The sequence below is a fragment of the Heterocephalus glaber genome, unplaced genomic scaffold, assembly GCF_053883595.1.
Source record: "Heterocephalus glaber isolate CG9 unplaced genomic scaffold, H.glaber_assembly_v1.0 deba00001610, whole genome shotgun sequence".
NCBI classification, from domain to species: domain Eukaryota; kingdom Metazoa; phylum Chordata; class Mammalia; order Rodentia; family Bathyergidae; genus Heterocephalus; species Heterocephalus glaber.
In genome coordinates this window covers 33,637,323-33,659,860 of record NW_028258381.1, presented here as the reverse complement: position 1 = coordinate 33,659,860, position 22,538 = coordinate 33,637,323, and the positions used below count along the sequence as shown (strand labels likewise).

General features: G+C 50.2%; 1 protein-coding gene across 7 annotated transcripts in view; it reads left to right on the top strand.

Annotated features, from left to right (window-relative positions):
• Prkar1b (protein kinase cAMP-dependent type I regulatory subunit beta) overlaps positions 1–22,538 on the top strand; it is a 112,838-nt gene that overhangs the window by 62,254 nt on the left and 28,046 nt on the right. For all 7 annotated transcript variants that reach the window (XM_004840329.2, XM_013070574.3, XM_004840331.4 and 4 more), the window contains 2 exons: positions 20,366–20,427; positions 20,961–21,007. In XM_004840329.2, coding sequence (XP_004840386.1) covers positions 20,366–20,427; positions 20,961–21,007 — 109 coding nt within the window. The remainder of the gene's footprint in view (positions 1–20,365; positions 20,428–20,960; positions 21,008–22,538) is intronic.

Below are 22,538 nucleotides of genomic sequence, written 5' to 3'. Positions count from 1 at the left end.
GGGATTTGTGGTGATACAGTGGTGCTTCGATTCATGGAATTAACTTGTTCTATGATTTTGGAAAAGATGGCCATGTTTGTGTTTGTGTGGGAAAGATGGCTGCAGTCATTTGTTACCTGACGCAGAGTTTGCAGACAAAAACAAAATTTTGCCAAACGCTTCTGCTTGAGAACCAAGTTGTTTATGAGCAAAAGTGTTTGTGAACTGAGGTACCATTTTATCTTTTACTGTAATAAATTTTTTTTAAATATAAGCATTATCACCATATTTTTCAGTCATACTCATACAAGGATTTATTTCTGGGCTCTTAGTTCAGTTTCATTCTTTCTACTTTGCACCAACACCACACTATGTCTATTACTTATGGTAAGTTTTGGAACTGGGTGGAGAAAGTCTTTCCGCATTGTTTTTCCTAACACCATCTTGGCTTCTTCCAATAGCTCCACATTTCCACATGACTTCTAGGATCCATATGCCAGACTGTTCTGGGAGCCTGCATGGGGATATAGTTCGGGTAGATGTAGAACTGTCATTGTGTTGGCCCTGGACTGTGTGGTCACAACTGTGAACTTCTCTGTGCTGATGGCGAGGCCTGCAGCTTCTCTCAGCCATGCTGTGGCAGTCAGTGGATGAGTCCCATGCTTGTGTGGCCCCCAAGTTTAATCCTTTTGGCACCACCGTAAGGATGACACATTCTCCCAAGGACTGGCTTCAGCTGGAGGAAGGGTCTGTGGTGGGAGGGTGCCTGACCTGGGTCCAGGAGACTCCTCTCTCAAATGTGACTGCCGGTCACACTGAGCTAGCGAGTACTTTCTAGCTAGGGAGCTGGGTGAGGGCCCCAAACTGGGTTTTATTAAATGTAAAGTTGTTCACAGATTCCAGCAGAAACCCATGGGTCCCCTGTGGAGGGAGGCAAGGCCATAGCTGACCACCAGCTACTCAGCTTACTGGGCTGAGGCTCAGGTTTAAATTAAGATGTCCAGGGGCTCTAAGGATATTTTAGGCTTTCGTTCACGGGCATAGTCCAAGGTGTTTATTAAGTGACTGCTGGATGTTGTGCTGGGCCAGCCCCCCGCCCCCACATACACTATCTGCGTTCCAAGATTTGGAATAGGGTCTGATAGGAGCAGAGCTCAGGAGCCACCCCCACCCCCATGTTCGGGATTCATATCATCTAGTGTATAGTTCATGGTTCCCAATGTAGCTTTCCTCCTTTCCATAATTTTCTTTGTCCTTTAAGATGTTCATTGAAGATGTATAAGCAGCAGGAAGAATGACCATTTTCCTCTTTCCTTGGTTTTAAAGAGTGTAGAAATCATTTTAATAATCCAGGTATGATGCACACCTGTAATCCCCAGCACTTGGGAGGCTGAGGCAGAGAATTGCAAGGCCTAGCACAGCCTGGGCAATGTAGTGAGAGCCTGTCTCAAAATAAAAAAATTAAGAAGTGTGAGGGCTGGGGATTTAGCTCAGTGGTTCCACCTCCTGCCTCACAAGTAGAAGGAGCTGAGTTCAATCCTTGGTACCAAAGGAAAAAAAAAAAAAAAGAAGTGTGGGAAGACTGGAGATGTAGCTCAGTTTAAAGGCCCTAGGTTCAGAACTGTATTGATGCTTTGTGGGAGTTGACCCAATTGTGTGACATTCCTTGACCACCCTCCATGCCCCATCATTAACTTCATTTTAGGGCCCATCCCTACTTTGCTTTATGACTTCACCACTCAGGCTGCGCATGAGCTCTGGTGTCACGAGCGGTCTGTGCTGTGATGTGGGACGACATTGTATGAGAAATGGGCCAGCGATCTCATCCTCCGTCATGAAGCCTTGTCACACATGGCTTCTGGCACAGGAATTTCTCCCAAATAAAACATTTCAGTGTATGTGTCTTTCAGTGCCTCATCCCCGGCAGTAATGCACCCTCAGGCTCCAGATTGGAACCCTGCCGACCTGACTGGTAGATGGGAGGTTTCCAGGAACCCCCAACCTTATGAATCTGAACCAGAATGAACAGGAGGGTGTGCAGTGCCTACCAAATTCTCAAAGGGTCAGAGTCCCTGTTTATAAAGTCACCCAGGAAAATGTCCTGTCTGTCCACCATCAGCACCGGGATGCAGGGAAACTCACCAGCCCACCTTGGGCTCCGCTCACTCGGGCCATGCCCAGTTCCCTCTGTGCTCTGTTCACTACAGGCCTGTGGCCCACACTGCCCTCTCACAGGAAGGCAGGAGAGGTGACTGGGCAAGCTCTGGACCAGGGAGCCAGGAGGAGGGAGCTGTGTTTGGGGTCTTGGCCAGGAGGCTTTCGCTGCTGGAAGTGATGGGAATCAGGGCTTGACCTGGCTCCACAGGAAGTCCTCTTCCTGGCTTCTTGTGGACAGTTATGTCATCATCATCCTGCAGTCAGTGTTTGTTAGCCCTTTTATCCAGGCATTGCTCAGTGCCCCGTTCTCTTGGGAGTGTTGGGTGGGTCCAGGTGCCTGGCCACAGTACCATGGGGCAGGGCACTGTCTGCTCATGGCTGCTCCTTGCAGCAGCCCCAGGAGAAGGCACTATTACAGCCTCTGCTTTGCAGATGAGGAGCAGATCAGGGGTCTCAAGCAGCTCATTTGAGGCTGTACAGCTCGGGAGGGGCGGTACTGGGATTTGGCCTGCACACTTTGCCTCTAGGTTTTCTGACTCCTTCCTGACCCCCTCCCATGCCAGCAGCCGACAGCTTTTGTTTATGACCCCAGCTGCAGCCTGTGCCTACTTGGCCTCGTGATGGTCACATCTAGGGTGTGCCTGTGGCGTGCCGATGCCCATCCCAACACCAGGAGGAAGACAGACAAGCCTGCTGTCAGCATCACTGCCTGCTGGCAGTGTCCCTTCTGCTTCAGGAGCAGCCCGGTCCATTCACACTTCCCACAGCAGCTGGGGAGGGGCCAGCCACCTGGGGTCACTGTCCTCCAGCTGTTGAGCCAGGAGGGAATTGGCAGGGACAAGAGACTTTCTGGGTGGGGCAGGAGGGGCCTCAGGGTTGGCTGGTCTGCCCAGGCTGATGGGGGACACTGGCCCTGTACTTAGTGCGTGCACAACCCCCGTGGCTGTGCACTGACAGGTCTTGTTTCACAGATGGGGAAACTGAGGCTTGAGAGTGACTTGCCAAGGCTAGTAAGCAACAGACCTTTGATTTGGACTCACCTTCCTGGCCACAGAACCTGTTAACAAACTCCTGGCCCCTTTGCACTGAGTTCCGGAAGCCCGAAGGTCCTGTCTCTCCTGCACCTTCTCTCCACCTTCTCAGACCCAGTCGGACTCACAGTGAGGACATTTCTGTGAAGCTGTTTGCAGGATAAGGTCCCAGGGGCAGGGAGGCAGTGGAGCCCTCTGAGCCTTTCTGGGTCTGCATCCCAGCACCCTGGGGAGAGGCCTGGCACCCTCACAAGTCCCCGATTTGGTCTGCTGGAGAGCGACCATGGGGGTCCACTGAGCCACGGTGCGCTGGGCAAGCTGCTGTCCAGCACCTGTCAGCCCTGCCCTGTTCCCCCTTGCCATCAGGGCGTCATCACAGCCTCTGGCCCAGAACCCTGGACTCTGTAGGGGATGCTGGCAAGCTGAGGGCTGGGCCTTCAGTGGACAGAGACCAGCAAGTGGCTCCTGCCCCCAGCGTGGGAGTTCTCCAGATTTTTCTAGAGAAACTGCAAGTGTAGATTTTGGGGGGGAGAACTCTCATATTTTTTTTCTTTTGATTTTATGTTTTACCTGTTATTTTGAAAATATTTCAAACAAGATTTTCAAAGAGAGTACAAGAAAGGCCTGTGACTCTTCACCATAGCTGACATTTGGTGATGTGGTTTTATGTTTCTGCTGCATTTGCTCTGTGGTTGTCTCCTAGGTCTATGTTACTGTTACCTTGACTGTTGGGATCATTTGAGAGTAAATGCTTCGGTGTCATTTCCTAAGACAAGGCACATCCAAGGGGAAATTGTTACACACAGGGAGTCTGATCCAGATGTGCTCTGAGCCATTCCCCCTATCACCTAGGTTCAGATTCTGTACCAATTCTTTTTTTTTTTTTTTTTCAGAACTGGGGATTGAATGCAGGGCCTTGCACTGAGCTATATCCTCAGCCATTTTAAACTTTATTATTATTACTATTTTTTTGAGGCAGAGTCTCACTAAGTCACTGAGTTGCCCAGGCTGGGCTCAAGCTTGTCATCCTGCTGCCTCAGCCTCCCAGAGTATTGGGATTACAGGTGTGCACCACCACACCAGGCTTGCCCTAATTCTGGAAGGGCCCAGAGCCATTGCTTTGCTCCCCCAGAGCTGCCTTGCACTGCCATCCTTGTGGGGATGGTGGCAGAGGGGTAACACAGGTTTCTGTGGATCACCTCAGCTGCCCGGGAGCTCAGCACTGGCAGAAAGGGTGTGCACACTGCCAACTGTGTAGTCCCAAGGGCAGGGTGGGAGCAGGGTGCTCTGCATTTGCTTGGGGCGGGCCCCTGGAAAAGCTGGGCCCCGGGGCTGAGCGTGCTGTCCCTGTGCATGCCCCATCCCTCCACATAAACAGTGAGAGGGTCACAGTCCACACGGGGACACTCACCCCACTGCATCGCCACACATGCATCTGTCACTTCAGAAATGTGGCTCTGTTCTGGTTTTGTCATAGCTGAGGAAGTACTGTAGAGAATGCTGCAGATAGCGTGACCGGTGACAGGAAGGCCCACTTGGGCTGGAAGGCACGAGAGGAGGGTCGTGGCCGGGGCGACTGCTGAGGCACACAGCATGGGCAGGACAGACCGTGCCAGGGCAGAGCCAGGGGAGTGGCACATACGCGACTTCCCTTGTGAGTGACCTCTGTTCGCTGTGCCCATTTCTTTCCTGGCCGTTCTTCCTCCCCCAAGTCCCCAGCATTAACATGTGTGCAGACACACACAGACACATGCAAGCTCATATACATGCGCCTCCCCGTCTGTCTCTCCCTGCTCAGACCATGAGCAGAAGCTGGTCCTGCTTCAAGTCCCCTTGTCCCACCTGTCCCCCAGGTAGGGTAGAGCTGGCCGGGGTATACCAGAGATCCGGAGGGAATGAGGTGCAGTCACCCGGCCTTTGGGGAAGAAAGGGAAGGAGACTGTTGGGAAGTGGCAGCAGGGCTTCTAAAGATAGAGACCAGAGGGGTGTGTGGTGGGAAGGAAGGTGAGGTCAGCCCATAGCAAGGCAGAGAGCCTTGTAAGTGCTGCTGCGAAAACCCAACACCCACAGGCAGAAGAATGAAATCGGACCCTTGTCTTGTGTAAACCCCAAATGGATCGAAGACTGGGGCCAGAGCTGAGCTCCTTGAAGGACTCGCAGGGGAAAACTGCTCCACACTGGTTCTGGTCTGTGATGTTTGGCCACGAGCCCCAAAGCACAAGCAGGATCCCCTGTTTCTGTCGGACTGATGCTCAGAGTGCCCCACTTTGGCAGAGGGGACAGGATGCCAAACCATAGCAGGTTTTTCTCCCCAAATCTAGAATCAGTTTCCCCCCAAGAGTTCTGCATTCCTTTAGTGGGAAGAGACCACATTTGGGGCTGAGGGGTTCCCACTGTGCAGTTTGCCATCGCACCTGCATTTTCTGCGGGCAGACCTGCATTTCTCTTTTAAGGATAAACACATTATGAGTTCACATTGGCACTTCCCACTCCAATTGAGTTCTTTGTTTTAACACAACCTAGTTAATTTTATGTCTTTATCTCTTTTCTCCCAGGCTGAAAATCTCAGTTCTAAATGACACTGACCAAAGAATTCTTTGCTTTATTCCTAAACACACACCACTTATCTTAAAATAACAATATCATTACTGTCACCTTCTCCCAACGGCTCTGTTGAGGTTTTTTTCCCAGCTGCTTTGTCCTTGGGTGATACTTGATGTCAGGGCCACTTGGCCCAGCTGCTGCCGGTGAGCCACATAAAATTCCTTTGTTGCTCTTGACTTTTGACGTGTTAGTATTACCTTTTAAATCTAAATGTTGTTTTTATAATTACATAAACTGTGGGCCTGGTTCTAAAGCCATCTCCGTGCACCCAGGTGTATTCAGAGTCTTTATCCCCGGGGCCTGGCTGCCTGAGCTCCCCACTCCTTCCTCCTTCCTCCTGCTCAGGGTTTGAGTGAGGAAAGGTGCGGGTAGGTTTGTATCTCCCCCTCTTCCTCAGAACCCCACAGGCTGCACACTTCCCTCTTCCTTTCATTTAATGTCCTGGAGTTGTAGGGGCTCCTGGGGAGTGTGATGGGCTCTGGGGGTGTTCAGAGTTGAAGCAGAGGTAGTGGGAAGAGAAGACTTTGCTCCCATCACTACAGCACAACTGAGCCTAGTGATGATCAAACAGCATGGGCTTCTCAGCCCATTTTATAGAGGAGGAAACTGAGACTTGCTCAGGTCCCCCAGTGGCTAGGGATCAGGGCAGATCTAGAACATCTGCTTCTAAGCTGGGCATGGCACTGTGTCCTGTGGGCTCAGGATGGCTGCTGGGTGCCAGCCATTGGGAGATCTGTGTTGAGATCTGTCTGTGGCTGGTTCCGGAGCACACAGCCCTGCCATGCCCTGGCCCATTGCAGGTGCTACCTGGAATTGTGCTGCTCCATGGCCTATTGAGGTGGGATTGGTGTTCTGGGGAGAAAGTCCAGCGAAGGACTCAGCTCTGCATCTCTGAGTGAGAAGAACCCATGAGTCCAGCTGTGCCCCTTGTCTCAGAGGGACATTACTGTGACATCTCACCACAGAGTGCTGCTGTGTCCTGGGAGCCTGGAGTCTAGTGTACTCAGTAAACACGGGGATCCCCCATTCCCACAGAGAGGAGCAGTTCCCCCAGATATCAGCACCATAACCCACTACGGAGGGATGGTGGCTGTACTGCCACTGGGAGTCCCAAGGGACATTGAAAGGCCCCCAGGTGGAGCCAGCGGGTCAGGAGACCTGACTATCCCTTCTGGCAGCCCTGACCTGAGGGGTAGCCGGTTCCTGCAGGAAAATCCCTGCAGTGTTGCATGACGTGAGGCCGTTTAACGTGATGCTTTCTGGTTGGGCAGCAGATGCTCAAGATACACATCGATATGACAGGGAAATAAGCAGATTCTGTGGTACCTGCCCCAACTGGTTCTGTGGCTGCATGCACGGGTGTCACTCCGGAGACGCTGGCCCCACTCTTGGGCACAGAGGGTCCTGGGGACACCCCGCTCGCTCCACTCTCCCAGCGGCTCTTTCACTTCACTGTCCCTCTCGGAGGTCACGCCATGTCTGGACTTCGAGGGAGAACTCCCACCCTACCCCCTGTTCTTTCTGTGGCTGTGCAGGATTCCTGGCCAGGGGCAGAGGCTTGTTTGTCCTTGCCATGGCCTGTGGGTAGTCCTGTGGCTGTCACAAGGATGTGATCTGAGTCCACAGTTGGCACCTGTGCTGGTCACGCCTTCTCCTCTATGAGGCTCATGGGCAGAGCTGGAGGTGCCTGACTTTGGGGTGTGGGTTGGCCACTGATCCTGGCACTGGTCTGGCTGGGATGGCTTTGTACCAGTGGCTGCCCGGCACTGGCAGTGGGCTACACACTTGTGAGGGGGCTGCTGTCTGTCTGCCCCTGGCCACAGTCATGTCCTGTCTTGTGGGACCAGTGAGTCCCAGAAAGGTTAACTGGAGTAAGCCGTCACCACTGTGTGGAGCCAGAAGCTGGGTGGCTTCTGGATTTCTGTCTTCTCTTAAAAATTGTGGTCTTTTGGTGCTGCAACCCTCATTCCTCACAGCAGTGGTGTCTCTGCTGATGGGGTGGTGTGTGTGTCCCCTGCCACCCAGGCCTGTGGCTGCTGCATCTGCACATTTTGACCCCTGTCTGTCTCCCGGGCACCATGGCACCTCCACCTCCAGTCTGGGCTCCCATGGTCCCAGGGCTGGGCCTTGTGGCTGGGCCATGGCAGTGAGGCTGGGAGGGTCTAGTTCTGGCTTCACAAATCCAGCTATGGCATTTTCACTCAGTTTGAACGTTTTAGCCAAATTAAAATAATAACAAAATCAAATGAATCTGAATTTGCAATGGAACCCAGGTAGTGGGCTAGACCCAGTGCCCCAATCTGAAGGCCTCCAGAGCGTACTGGCTGGTATCCCTGCCTCATGCTCACTCAAGGGCCTCCTCTGGCTCTGTTCCCCCTCAATGCTGGGCCCCAACAGGTCTCCCCTGTAGACACAGGTGCCCCAGCCTGCTGCAGCTGGTTCCTGTTGAAACCATGGTCACCATCACCTGCCCCATATCCAGCCCCTGCTGTCCTCTGGGATGGTCTGGCATCTAGAGCAGTACAGAAAGCCATTGATTGAATTTGCAGCCATGGAGAGAGCACACAGGTGGCCCACAGAGCAGCAGATGCTGCATTCCCAGCCCACACACGTGGAGCCAGGTCTGGTGGCCACAGTGGCCCTGGTGGCTAGAATCCTGCAGTGGCACCAGAAACCTCTGGGTCTGGTCTGCAGGGTGCCTTTACCCTGGGAATATGCCCCTGGGAGTAGTGACAGCTGGGCTGGGAGTCTCTTGGGATCTCTGTCCTTCACCCCTAGATGGACTGCACATTGGAGTCCTGGGTGGGACTTCCTTGTGGCTGGGACTCCTAGGGTCACACCTGTGCCACAGTGACAACACTCATAGCAGCTGGTGGTCTGGGGCTTCCAGGACAAGACCTTGCATCCCTCTGGCATGGCAACATGGGCATCTGTCCGGGGCTTGGGCACAGGGAGCCTCCAGCCCTCCCCCTGGGGCCTGGCAGTGGACCAGTAGGGTGTTTGCAGGATGGTCACCACTGATCAACCAGTGTGGGCTCCAGGGCAGGACAGGACTGGGGCCCTTGAACCTGACGAAGGTGACGAGTGGTGTCGGCCTCTTCAAACCACCGCCCAGCTGTGTGAGGACTGTCTTGTTTTATATGCCCAGAGGGCAGGCGTGTTTTGCCCTGGTGGCCCTCTGCAGGTGGAGAGGCCAGGCCAGCCCAGGTCCTGCTGGGACGGAGGTGCTGCTAGTGAGTGTTCCCTGCTAGAGCAGCACCTTCGTCTTCCTGCTAGACACCCGAAGAGTGGGCCTGACAGCAGACAGCTGGCTTCTTCCTCCCCCAGGAACAACGGTGTCCTGGAAGCTCTTTGGGAGGTGACCCACCCTGACCTCTGTGGAGCCCTGTGGACTGGTTGGCTGCAGCCTCCTTCCTCCTGGAAATGATGCTTTCAGCCCACTTGGCTGCAGTGTGCAGGACCCTGGGGCTTCCTGGGCACCTTCACTGCCTCTGACCATGTGCCAAGGCCAGCTGCCCCTCCTAAGCTGATGAAGCTGCTCCAGGCTGACCCTGTTCACGAAGCACCTGGTCCCTTCGTGTGGTCCTTGCTGGGGGTTGAAGACAAGAGATGGTTTCTACCCTCATTCCAGCCTGGGGCCCAGGGTGTGTTTGCTGAGTGAATGAATGATAGCTGGGACTGTACTCTTTGGCACGCACCCCTGCATTGCTGTGGACTGCATGGGGTGGGGACTGTGTGTGTCTGTTTCCCATCATCTCCACACCCAGCACAGTGCCTGGCACACAGCCACCAGCTGAAGATGCCATGAGAGCCAGGTCAGGGCTGAGCAAGGCTCTGGTGTGGCAGGAGCTTGGATCTTCATGGCTGCTGTGGTGCTCACAGGTGGAGGTTGTTCACCGGCCTATCACGGCTCCTGCGGAGGTATGTATGTGTGCACGGGTTCTTTTCTTTCCTCTTCCTCTTTGTCTTGTTCTTTTTTTCCTTCTCCTCTCTCTTCTTCCCCTTCTTCCTCTTCTTCCTCTTCCTCTTTTTTTTTGGTACCAGGGATTGAACTCAGGACCTTGCGCTTGTGAGGCAGGCATGGTGCCACTGAGCTAAATCCCTGGCCCTCCTCTTTTGTATTTTTGCAGTACTGGGGATGGAACCCAGGACCTTCACACTGAGCTACATCCCCAGCCTTTTTTAGTTTTTATTTTGAGACAGGATCTCATCAAGTCTCTAACATGCTTAGGCTGGCCTCAAATGTTCCATTCTCCTGCCTCAGCCGCCAGGAGTGCTGGGATTTCAGGTACACACCACCACACCTGGCGCCAGTTGCTCAGTTTTGATCATGAGTGAGTGTGGTATCTTATTGAATGGTTTTTCTGCACCTGCTGATATGATCGTATGCTTTTTCTTAGCTAGTTGATGTGATGGGTTACCTTGATTTTTAAAATGTTACCAGACTCACATGCCTAGAATCAATTCTACTTGTCCACATTATATAGTCTTTCCATACATTGGAGGATTCAATATGCTAGTATTTTGAAAAGTTTTACATCTATGTTAATGAGAGATACTGGTCTGTAATTTTCCTTTCTTGTAATGTCTTTGGTTCTGGTGTTAATGCTGTCCTTGTAGAGTAAGTTAGAAAGTGCTGGTGGGGGTTTAGCTCAGCGGCACCGTGCCTGCCTTGCAAGCACAAGGTTCTGAGTTCGATCTCTGGTACCAAAAGAAAGAAAGTGTTTCCTTTGCTTCTGTTTTCTGGAAATGATTAGGAAGAATTGGCATTATTTCTTGATAAATGGGTGGTGGAATTTACCAGTGAACACATCCAGGCCTAGTGCTTTCTGTTTTGGAAGGTTAATAATTACTCAGTTTCTTTAGTAGAGACCTTTTAAAGTTGTCTCTTTTTGTGTGAATTTTGGTAGATTATTTTGAGGAATTGGTTTATTTTATCTCACTTACCAAATGTGTGGGCATAGAGTTGTCCATAATATTCTTTTATCATCCTTTTAATGTCCAGGTGTCTGTAGAGATGTCCCTCTTTTCATTTCTTTTTTTGGTACCAGGATTGAACTTGGGTCCTTGTGCTTGTGCGGCAGGCGGCGAAACCACTGAGCTAAATCCCTGGCCCTTGTTGACTTTTTTCAAGGAACCTGCTCTAGTTTCATTGATTTTCCTCTATTAATCTCTTTTTAATTCCATTGATTTCTGCTCTTATTTCTTTTCTTTTGGTTGTTTTGGGTTTGGTTTACTTTTTGTTTTGTTTTGTTTTGTACCAGGGATCAAACTCGGGTCCTTGCACTTTCGAGGCAGGTGGCAGAACCATTGGGCTAAATCCCCAGCCCAAACCTGTAGCTCAACTCATTTTTTTTTTTTTTTCTGGTACCAGGGATTGAACTTGGGTCCTTGCACTTGTGAGGCAGGTGGCAGAACCACTGAGCTAAAGCCCTGGCCCTGATTTACTCTTGATATGTAGTTTCCCAAAGTGGAAACTTTTTCTTTCTTTCTTTTTTTTTTTTTTTTTGAGACAGACTCTCGCTATGTTGTTCAGGCTGACCTTAAACTCACTAACCCAGGCTGGGCAAACTCATGGTGATCCTCCTGCCTCTGCCTCTCAGGTGCTGGGATTATAAGCATGTGTCACCACACCTAGCTTCCAAGGTGGAAACTTAGGTTACTCATTTTAGATCTTAATTTCTAGTGTATGCATTAATGCTATAGATTTCCCTCTAAGTATCGCCTTTGTTGTAGTCCACACATTTTGATAAGGTGGCATTTTAATTTCCATTTAGTTAAAATTATTTTTCAGTTCCTCTGGAACCTTCTTCTTTGACCCATGTGTATTTAGAAGTGTGTTGCTTCATGGTCAGTTATCTTGGGATTTTTCTAGCTATCTTTCTGTTACTGATTTAATCTTTCTGTTACTGATTTAATCTCCATCATGATCTGACAGCATACATTGTATGATTTATACTCTTTTCCATTTGCTCAGGTGTATTTTATGGTCCAGGTTGTGGTCTGTCTTGGTGACTGTTTCGGGTGAGCTTGGGAAGAATGAGTATTCTGCTCTTGTTTGATGAAGTATTCTATAAATGTCATCTCACCCAGCGGATTGATGGTGCTGTTCAGGAAACCTCTGTCCTTGCCCATTTCCTGCCGGCTGGATCTGCAGAGGGTGCTGAGGTCCTCAACTGTGACAGGATGTTTGTCCTTTGCTCCCTGAGTTCTATCAGATTTTACCTTGTAACTCATTTTTCATTCCATAAACCAGTAAAGAATGTCATCAGTCTTCCTCCATGTGCTCTCCAGTGTGATTTTACGACATTCCCCAGCATCCGTCCTGAACTTAATTACCAGATCCCATTTCCACCACAACAAGCAGCAGTATGATGAACAGCCCCGAAACTACCTTTTTTTCTGAGGAGGAAATGTTGGGGGGAAGCTGGCTGTCACCAACCGCAGCCTGTGCGTTGGGATTCAGAAGGTCAGGTGGGCCTGGCATCTGCAGGTGCCACAAGCACCCAGGGCCGGGCACTGGCTGGAGTGGTGGGCTGCTGACCTGAGTGGGAGATGAGTGTGGCCAGTGATGCTTTCGATCCTCCGGCAGCAATCTGCATGGACATGATGCCTGCACCTCCGTTTGGGATTCCACCTGTACATCCCCACCTTGAACCCTGGGCTTTGTGTGCTTCTCTGCCCATTGCTGGGTGGACTCAAGCAGGGGGCCTTGTTTCCCACTGCAGCTGACAGCCAGGACTGAGTTATGACTGTTTAGGGAGAATATTTGGAAACTTGGAGTCAACAGAGAAATAGAGCGAGCTTCACCCAAACAGTGCAAGGCCCTGCGTGCACACCAGGGACATGGTGTCTGGGTCTCATTGCTCATGGGGACAGCGGGGGCGACACCAAGACGCCCACACTCCAGGGGCTCACCCAGCACAGTGTCTGGATGCTTCCCTCTCTAAATAGTGCTGACCTACAGGTGCAGGTTAGCGCTGGAGAGAGACCCTGTGCATCTGGGGCAGGAGCACTGGCTTCCAGAGCCAGCCGTTCCTGAAGGTTCTTGTCAGAGGGGGGCTTGCTGTCCCCCCTCTGCAGCACCATCTTGAAGCCATGTACAAGACACATTAGTGTGCACTGGCACTTTTTCTGCACTCAGTGGGATCCCTCTTTGTTTTTAAGATGCTGTTTCCACCGCTCAGAATTCTTTGTGCTGCTTGATACACATCAGTCTCCATCCCAAGTTTTCTAGGTGCATTTGTGCTGTTTACTTCTGTTCTCTCAACAGCACCAGCCAGGGTGTAAACATGTGTCCTGTCTCTAACCCCCTCCTCATCCTCATGAAGGTTTAAAATCTTCAAACTAAAAAGCCTTTAAGGGCCAGGGATTTAGCTCAGTGGTTCTGCTGGCTGCCTCACAAGCGCAAGGTCCCGAGTTTGATCCCCGGTACCAAAAATAAGCCTTTAAAAGTACAGATACCAAAGTGTTGGAACTCTGTTTGCCTTGTTATGGGAGCTTGTCCTGTTAATATTCTCCACAATCAAAGTCATATGCTTTGCTTAAAAGTCACAGAAATTCTTTTTATTTTTGAAACCGGGGATTGAACTCAGGACCTTGTGTTTGTGAGGCAGGCACGGTGCCACTGAGCTAAATCCCTGGCAGAAATTCTTTTTTTTTTTTAAGCTTCAAGGGGACATTTCTAAAATGCACAAGTGCCATTGTTGGACTAGGGTGTGTTTAGAGACTGACTGTGTGGCTCTGTCGCCTTACTCCTCCAGTCCTCTGGGGTCAGGAGCTTCCCCTGGCTGCAGATCCCCTCCCCCTGCCTCCCCCCTGGGGACACCCAGCTCCCAGAACTGGCCAAACCTGTTTGCTTCTGCAGGATCTCTGCAGGCTGGGGGTGGGGTGTCTACCTGCAGGGCCGCCCTGCTGCAGTTCCCAGATACACTAGAAACTGAAGGTGAAAAACCTGACACGCCCCCACCCCCACTGCCCCAGGTCAGCATGGAGCCGCCTTTGTACCCTTCCTGAGGATCCTTGAGAACCTCAGGTGTTTTCCAGTGAAGCTGCTACCAGAAGATCTGGGGGAGAGGACTGAGACTCAGTCCCCTGGGTCCTTCTGTGCACAATCAAGAGTTGTGCCAGATGTCCAGCAAGGTCGCCTGCTCCTGCCACAGGGTTGTCCACCCCATGGTCTGCAATCCCAGAGCCTAGGTGGGGGCAGGATGAAGTGGGAGCCATAGGCCTTGGGATGGGGTGGACCGAGAACCTTGTGATCCAACCGGATGGGGAGAGGGCTGAATTATTGCTTGGTGAGACTCAAGGCCCCATGTGGCTGGAGCATCCATTTGATTTCAAAGAAAAGCCAAAGATTTGATTTTTATGAATACTCTCAGTTTGTAAATGTTGGGAGCTAACTTTGAAAGTGGCACCAACGTTGGCTTCAGGCTTCAGAAAGCCTGAAGCAAATAAACAGTGAAATGAAATGTAACCAAAGACCTCCCTTCATCTTGGCCTTGAGAGTCTCACCAGAGGCCTCAGACTTCCACTTCGCTCCATTAAAACAGAAAACAGGCAGAAGCTGTCAGCCTGTTGTATGAAGGCAGCATGATCTTGATTCCAAAGCTCAAGAAAGACATCCAAGCAGAGGAAACTGTAGGCCCCAGTTCACTATGAATGTAGATGCAGAACTCTTAAAAAGCCAAAGAAATCCAACAGTGTGTAGGAAAGAAAATCACACTGATCACATAGTTTCCCAAGGGTGCAAGGATAGTTCAACCTTGGAACACCCCATCCACATATTACGCCCCAGCTCACACTGCGGGGCAAAAGTCATGTAATGTATTGCAAAGATGTTCAGATTTTTGACAAAGCTCAGCAAATATTTATTATAAAAATTGTTAGCAAAAGAAGAATGGAAAAAAACTTCTTTCCACTTAGTAATTTAGTAATGCTCTCGCACACCCAGGACAGCAAATATCCTAATGGAGGAATGTGGGGTTGCACACCCTTTAAGGGGAAAGACAGATAGTGTTCATCTGTGTCAACCCACACAGAATCAACAGAAAAACTCAGAATTGTGAAGTAACTCAGCAGGGTTGATGCAAGCTCAGCTTACAGAAATCAGGATTAGGAAGCCCCAGGGGTTTAAACACATGTAGTTTTTATTTGTCAGTTAAAAAGCAATTAATTTTAACAATACAGACTCCTTCCCATGACAATCAAGATGATATTAAATCCCTCTCAGTAGGGAGAAAGCAGCGGAGGTTGGGGAAGGGTGTAAGCCAGGTGGGGGCATCAGGAAGTAACCCAGGAATTTGATTTTAGGAGACACCAGCCCCAAGAGCAGTCACTACTGAAAAGTGGAGTTTACTCAATAAAGATCACAACAGGCTTGAAGGAGAAAGTGTGAAAGCTCCATGGAGGATAGGGATGAAAGAAGAGGTGCCTGTGTGTTTGGATGGAGAGACTCTGTGCAGTGAGGCCAGCACTCTCCCAGTCTGCATGTCCAAAGCCATCTGGGCCACATGGTAGCTGGCATACGAGAGGCAGTAAATGTGTTCTAGGATGGAAATGGGAAGAATGCAGTTTGCAAATAGGTGAGTCTTCCTTGAATCAGGGGAGGGGGTCACCCTGCCCCAGTCCAAGAGGGACCAGGAGGCTGTGGTAGTGATGGAGCCAGAGCTGAAGCAGTAACAGCAATGATGGCAGGGGACAGGACCCAGGGAGATAGATGTACGTACACCTGGGAGCTGAACACTGAGTAGACAAGAGGCGGCTTCATGTGATGGTCAGAGCAAGGACTCTGGAGCCAGGTCTCCTGGGCTTGCCTCTGAGCTGTCTGTCTGCCAGCTATGTGACCTCAGCACATTCCTTAGTCTCTCTGTGCCTCTATTCTCCCCTCACCCCTCACCTGCAAAAGAAAATAATGGGAATAATAAGTACCGCATGATCGTTGTGAGAATTAAATGAGCAACTACACATGAAATACTATATCCGTTTCCTGGGGTAACTGTAACAAAATGCCACAAACTGGGTGGCCTTAACAGAAATTTACTGAAAGTCCAAGGACAGGGTGTCAGCAGGATGATCCCTTCTCCTAGGACTGTGAGGATTTGTCCCCAGCCTCTCTCCTTGGTGTGTAGGCAGCATCTTTTGTGTGCATGTCTTTTCACACAGCATTCTCCCTGGGTGTATCTGTGTTCAGAGTCCCCTCTTAAGGACATGGGTCATATTGAATTAGGCACCTCCTTCCTCCACCGTGAGCTCATCTTAGCCAATTACATCTGCATGACCCTATTTCCAAATACCATAAGACCCTGGGGATTAGGACCCCAACGTCTGGACTTTTGGAGGAAGGGTTAGCCCGTAACCCCTCCTGGGGTTATATATGCATGTGTGGAGCAATTTGTAGATCTTCAAGGTGACATTAACTCTTCTGGGGGACCAAAACCAGAGCCCCTGTGGGATTGACTGAAGACCCAGAAGTAGACATGAAAACGATGTATTTGGCAGAAGGCAATTGCTGTAGACTGAGTTGTGTCCCCCTCATATCCAAATTGCATATTCTGAATCATTGACTGCCTCTGTGACAATATTTGCACATGAGGCCTTTGGGAGGACATGAGGGTGGGGATCCTATAATGGGGCTAGTGCCCTTATTAGGGGATGCCAGGACTGAGCTCCTTCTGCCATGGACACAGCTAGGTGGGGCCACCACCAGCTAGGAAGTGGCCCTCATGGAGCCAAATCTACTGACCTTCCTCTTGCTCTTCTGGTCTCCAGAAGCATGAGAAATAAGTGTGGTTCAAGCTGCCTGGTCTCTGGTGGCTTGGTCATAGCAGCCTAGGCTGATTAACTCAGCAATGTAGTTTTGGGTGACTTTGTGGTGAGGAAACAGGTTCCTGCTGAACCTCCAAGGCACAGGCCCTACATCAGGAAAGATACTACCCTGAATGAAAGATATCTGCTTAGCAAAGGGCATTTGTGGGAATGTGACCAGTAGACCAATTGCAGGATATGGTTGGAAAATGTAAAACTGACAAGGAATTCCTGTAACTCAGCAGGAAAAATGATACCAGCCAGCTATCGAGATGGACAAAGGATGCAAACAGGAAATTGGCAGGAGAGGAGCAGCGGATGGGGCCTTGGAGAGAAGCCTAAAGCTTGGAAATGAGAGACATGAAATGAAAACAGAATAGAGCTCTCAGCTGCAGTCCGGGTGTCCCCTGTCCTGGCACCTGAGAAAAACAAATTAAAAGAAGAAGGTTTATTTGAGCTCATTATTTCAGAGGTTTCAGTCCATGGTCGGCTAGATCTCTTGCTGAAATGTGATGGTGAAAGCATGTGGCAGAGGCTCCTTTCCTTGTATAGCCAGGAAGGAGAGAGTAAGAGCCTGAGTGAAGGGGCTAGGAGCAGATAGAGATCCCAGGTTACATCCCTAAGACCCATTGCCTTCCAGCAGGCTCCATCTCTTCAGTTCCCATCACCTCCCAGTAATGGTGCTTCGATCTCATCCGTGGATTGAATCTGTTTGGTGAAGTTAGACCTTTCATCAGTTCCCCAAAAGCCCATCTGCTGGTGACAAAGGCTTTAGCTCATGAGTTTCTCTCAGATCCAAATAGTAACATGCCCACAGTCCAAGATTTTAAAAGGAAACATACAAACAAAAGGAGCTACTGCAAAGATCCTAATACATTCTAGGGATTTAGCTCAATGGTGCTGCTACCTGCCTTGAAAGTGCAAAAGGTCCAAAATTTGATCCTGGGTACCCAAAAAAAAAAAGATCCTAGTGCAGTCACCTGTGGAAAGTCAAGGAAGGAGTGTGTGGATAAATGTGTAAGTAAAACAAGAATAGTCAATGAGCACTGTGAGCTGAGGGCTGCCACTTTGCTGGAGAGGGCACCCCACAAAACATGGGCATGGCCAGATGCACAGTCTGTAGCTCTGTTGGGGACAGTGGGGACACAGTATGTGCCCCATGGGGTGCTGAATGGCCCAGTGTGCAGGAGGGTGGTCTGCAGTGTGGTCCCTGGGCCAGACCCTGCCTCCTCCTGCCTTCACCCTGGGTACCCTTGCTCCTATCCACAGTGGTCTGAATGCCCTGTCCTTGGAAGTGGAGAGGTAGACCCCTCCACAGAGCCTCCTGCCTGGGCTCAGCTGCCCCCCACAGCTTTTCAAGCCTCGGTTTGCCTGTATGTAAGGTGGGTATGAATGTAAGAGATGGGCTTTGTGATGTTGAGCGAGAGGGTATTATGGGGTCTCAAGTGGTGGGCACCAGGCCCGGGTGGGTTCAGATGGACAGCCACCATTTGAGTGGAGAGCAGAGAGCTGCTTCTGGAGGCCAGGCTTTGCCAACAGACCCTCCCAGGCCTGACCAGTGGTGCCGCATGGTCTTGAGCTGGCCATGAAGAACAAGGACTCAGTTTGGTGTGTATTGTTGGCTGTTTTGCCTTGGAGAGAGGTTTCACAGAGAGCAGTCTGGGGCGTTCTTTTTTTTTTTTTTTTTTTTTTTTGTACCGGGGATCGAACTCGGATCCTTGCATTTGTGCTTTCTGGGGCATTCTTTCCATGGCTCTTTCCAAGCCCTGAGCCCATGTCCTCCTGCCCTGACTGGGCACAGAGGATGCAGTTATTGGGAGCAGTGCCCCTCCCCAAGTTCCTATCCCCATCCCAGGATGCTGGGAGTCTCATACCTCATCCCCTGGGCCTGTGGACTTGTCTCTTCTGTTTCCACTGGCTTGGCTGCCACCGTCCTCCTACCCCCGTGGGAACGTCATACTCCTGGCATCCTGGACCTGTCTGAAGGTTGATAGAAGGTCTGTGAAGGCTGGAGGAGGTGGGGAGGAGTGTTGTGGGAACATCCTCTGGCAAAATATCTGTGGGACCTGCACTTGCTAGGGGCCAGGAGGCTGTCTGTTAGGAAAGAAGGAAGTGGGCATCTGTGAGAAGACAGGAATTGGTCACCTTGTGAGCCATGTGGCTGGGCCCTCTGGGGGAGCCTGGCATCTTCTGTGTGTAATGGAGCATATTTATCTCTTAAAGATTGAATTGCTTTGCCAAACTGCTCACTTCCAGCAATTTTGAGGATAGAGGAACTGTGGCTTAGCATATGTAATCTTTGGAGGTGTATTTGGCATGTTGGACTAGTTTGAAAGTGTGTTTGGCTGTGAATAAGTTGTTGGTTTCCATCCTGGATGCATCCACTGGGCTTGGAGTCTGTACCACACTCAGGCACGGTATAACATTTTCAAGTCCAGATTTTGCCTTTTTTGGATGCTTCAAAATGTTAAGAGCCTCAAGTCTGCCTTAAAGGAGAGATATGGCATTTCCTTAATGAGCAACTATAGGTTTTTGAAAATACATAGATAAATTAACTAAAGACTATAGAGAATATAAGCACACATATAATCAAACAAAAGAAGATACAAAGGACACATCAGGGACTAGAACTCAGAAGCATTTCTTGCATAGAGAGAAAACAGCCACTATTTTAAGAATGACATATTTTTCTGGAGCTGGTGCCATCTGGATCTTTGATTTTGTGTTTGTCTGACTGGTGGCCTTACACATTCCTCAGCAGGGGAGCCCCATGAGCTTTCAAGGCTCGCCTCAACTTAACCAGTCCCGTGGTCCCCAAGTTTCCAATTAGGCAAGGGAGGAGGGGCTGCTCCTGTGGCTGTGCCCATCCTGCCTGGGCCTCTGGTACACTGTTCTTTGCATCCTGGCTCTGCAGCTTCTCTTCTGGGGACTCAAGGGCCAAGGGGTGGTCTTTGAAGGTGGTCACTGGTTTTCAGAGAGTGGCACCAATGTGTCTGCCCATCTTCTGGTGAAATGGGGGATGGGGACAGGTCGCTCCATTTTCTCAGCACCTCTGCTGGCTCAAGGCTGCTTCAGCTCCTCCTGGCTCCCCTGGGCATCATTTGCATGGCCCATTTCACATCTACGTCTAGGAAATTAGATGGCCGGGCTGCCCGGTTGGCCTCGGTGGCTTGTAAAGTCTGTGTGTTCTAGAGCATCAACTTCCTCTGCAGAGGTGCTGAGCTTGCCTCTCATTTCTGCATTGAGAACCAGGATGCTCTTGGACTAGAAGTGTTTTCTCTGAAAAAAAAAAAAAATCAATGCAAAAACCACTCTTATCAGGTTTGGTTGCCGTCTCTAGCAGAATTGTATCTACTGACAGCAGAAAAGTTCACACTCTGTAGTGACTCTCCTAACTGGAATCCAAAACAGTATGTCTTGGGCTGGGGATTTAGCTCAGTGTCGCTGCGCCTGCCTTGTAAGCACAAGGTCCTGAGTTCAATCCCTGGTACCACAAAAGAACAAAACAAAACAAAATGAAAAAACTCACAATACCCAAAGAGTGTATCTAGTGTGATCCCATTTTCATAAAAAGTCAGGAGCAAACTGTGTCTGTGCAGAGGTAGGGCTCCCAGTGGGAACCTGGACAGGGGGTTAGGAAGGGATTTAATGTTCCTCTCTTATGTAGATTTTCTCATTTTCCCTGATTTCAGTGAATGGATTTCAGCAGGACATGGGTGTTGAGTGGATGGCAGGAGGTCTTACAGGTGCTACCTGTAGTCCCTAATCTGGTATGCTTTGTTTTTCAGTGACATATTTGATGCCATGTTCCCTGTCACTCACATTGCCGGGGAGACCGTTATACAGCAAGGTACGTTCCACTGTCTCTGACACAGACCTGGGGGAAATGCATCGTGTGCTTGAGATTTTAGCGTAAGATGCTCTGTATAGTCCTCTAGAAAATTCACTAACAAAATTTAAGAAACAAACAAAACTGAAGTTAACCTAGTAGATTTCCATAATCTTGTCATTAAAAAAAAAAAAAAGAATCCAGGGCCAGGGATTTAGCTCAGTGGTTCTGCCTCCTGCCTCGAAAGCACAAGGTCCAGAGTTCCATCGCCAGTACCAAAAAAAAAAAAAAAAAAATCCAGGCATGGTGGTGCATGCTTGTAAATCCCAGCACTCAGGAGGTTGAGGCACAGGGATCGTTTGTGTACACACACACACACACACACACACACACACACACACACACGCACACACACAGGTCCTGGGAATTTCTTGGCAGTGGACTATAATGTAGACAACGTTGCAAATATTCTTTGGAAGAAAAACATAACAAAGCACTGTAACTCCTGTGTCCAACAGGCAGTTTTATCTCATATCTCCTGTCTTCTTTTGCAGGGAATGAAGGAGATAATTTCTATGTAATTGACCAAGGAGAAGTGGATGTGAGTACAAACTACTGGTTTTGGAAATTAGCACCTCCCTCTTTGTCCAGTTTGAAGACCAGGTCACCATAGACCCCAGTCAGAAGGCACTTCTTTCTGACTGACATATTCCTCAAGTTTATTTATTTATTTGCAGTGCTGGGGGCAGAACTCAGGGCCTCGAGCACACCAGGCCATTGCTCTACCACAAAGCAACACCCCACCCTATTAAATGAAAAATAATACATTTCTTTTAAAAAGTCTTGGGAAGAAAATACCAAACATACAGGTGGTGGGAGAGCCGTTGGCCAGGTGCTGGGCGCAGCCTCGCCCTTTGTCTCTTGCAGACATTTGGGAGGGTCTCACTCTCCAGATCAGTGGTCCATGCTGACCTGTTTTCCGGTGGATGCCGACAGTTGGTACAGTGGGCAGGGAGCTGTGCATCTGTAGACCGCAGAGATGCTGCCTGGAGCAGGGTCCTCTGTGCCCCATGCTGCCCTGTCTCAAATGCCCACACTGTTCCGTGAGCTCCAGGGAGACCATCTTCCAGCTCTCACTGGCAGTGGAGGCCTCCACTTTTTTTTTTAACCTATTTTTGCAATATTGAGGCTTGAACCCAGGGTCTTCACACTGAGCTACATCCCCAGCCCTTTATTTTTAATTTTTTTACTTGGAGACAGGATTCTTTCTATGTTGCTGAGGTGCCCAGGCTGGGTTTGAACTTTTGATCCTCCTGCCTCAACCTCCTGGATGACTGAAAATACAGATGTGTGGTACCATGCCTCCAGGCCCATACTTTTAAAGAGCTGCCTCTACTGTTCTGTTAGAAGTGTCCACTTCTCAGAGGCCTCACCTTGGACACTCAGCTAGGTCTTCCCTATCCACCTGCCTCCTTCTGCCTCCTGGACTGCCATAGCCGGAGCCTCAGGCGCCAGCTTGAAAGGTGGTAGCATCTCCTCCCTTGGTGGCTGCCCCTGCCCTCCTGGAGCCAAGGACCTGGCTCTTTCCAGAGACCTCCAGCTGGACCCCCAGCATGATCCAAAGCTCTTGCTGCTTCTCCTGGAACCCTGCACTATGCTGTCACAGGGGTTTGACAGGCGCTGTCCCTTCCCCCTGCTTTATCCTTTGATGCCCTCCAAGGTGTCATTTCCTCAGCCTGGACATCTGCAGATGCACGCATGCCATCAGCTTCTCTGTGGCCTCTTCCTATCTTAGTTGGTGATTTTGCAGTTTTTCCTGTGAGCTTTTTGTTTTCTTCTTCGGTACTACTGGGGATTGAACCCAGGGCCTTTGCCTTTATTTTTTATTTTGAGATAGGGTATCATTAAGTCACTAAGTTGCCCAAGATGGGCTTGAACTTGCAGTCCTCCTGCCTCAGGCTTCAGAGTGCTGGGATCACAGGTATGCACCACCAGGCCAGGCTTCCTGGGCCTTTCTTTAAGGCCTGACTCCAGGGACCAAGTTTCCATGACTAGGCATTTGGGGTCCCTGAAGCCCCAGATCCAGCCCTTCCCAAGCTGGCTCTGGGTCCCCTCTGGGCTGGGAATGGCTC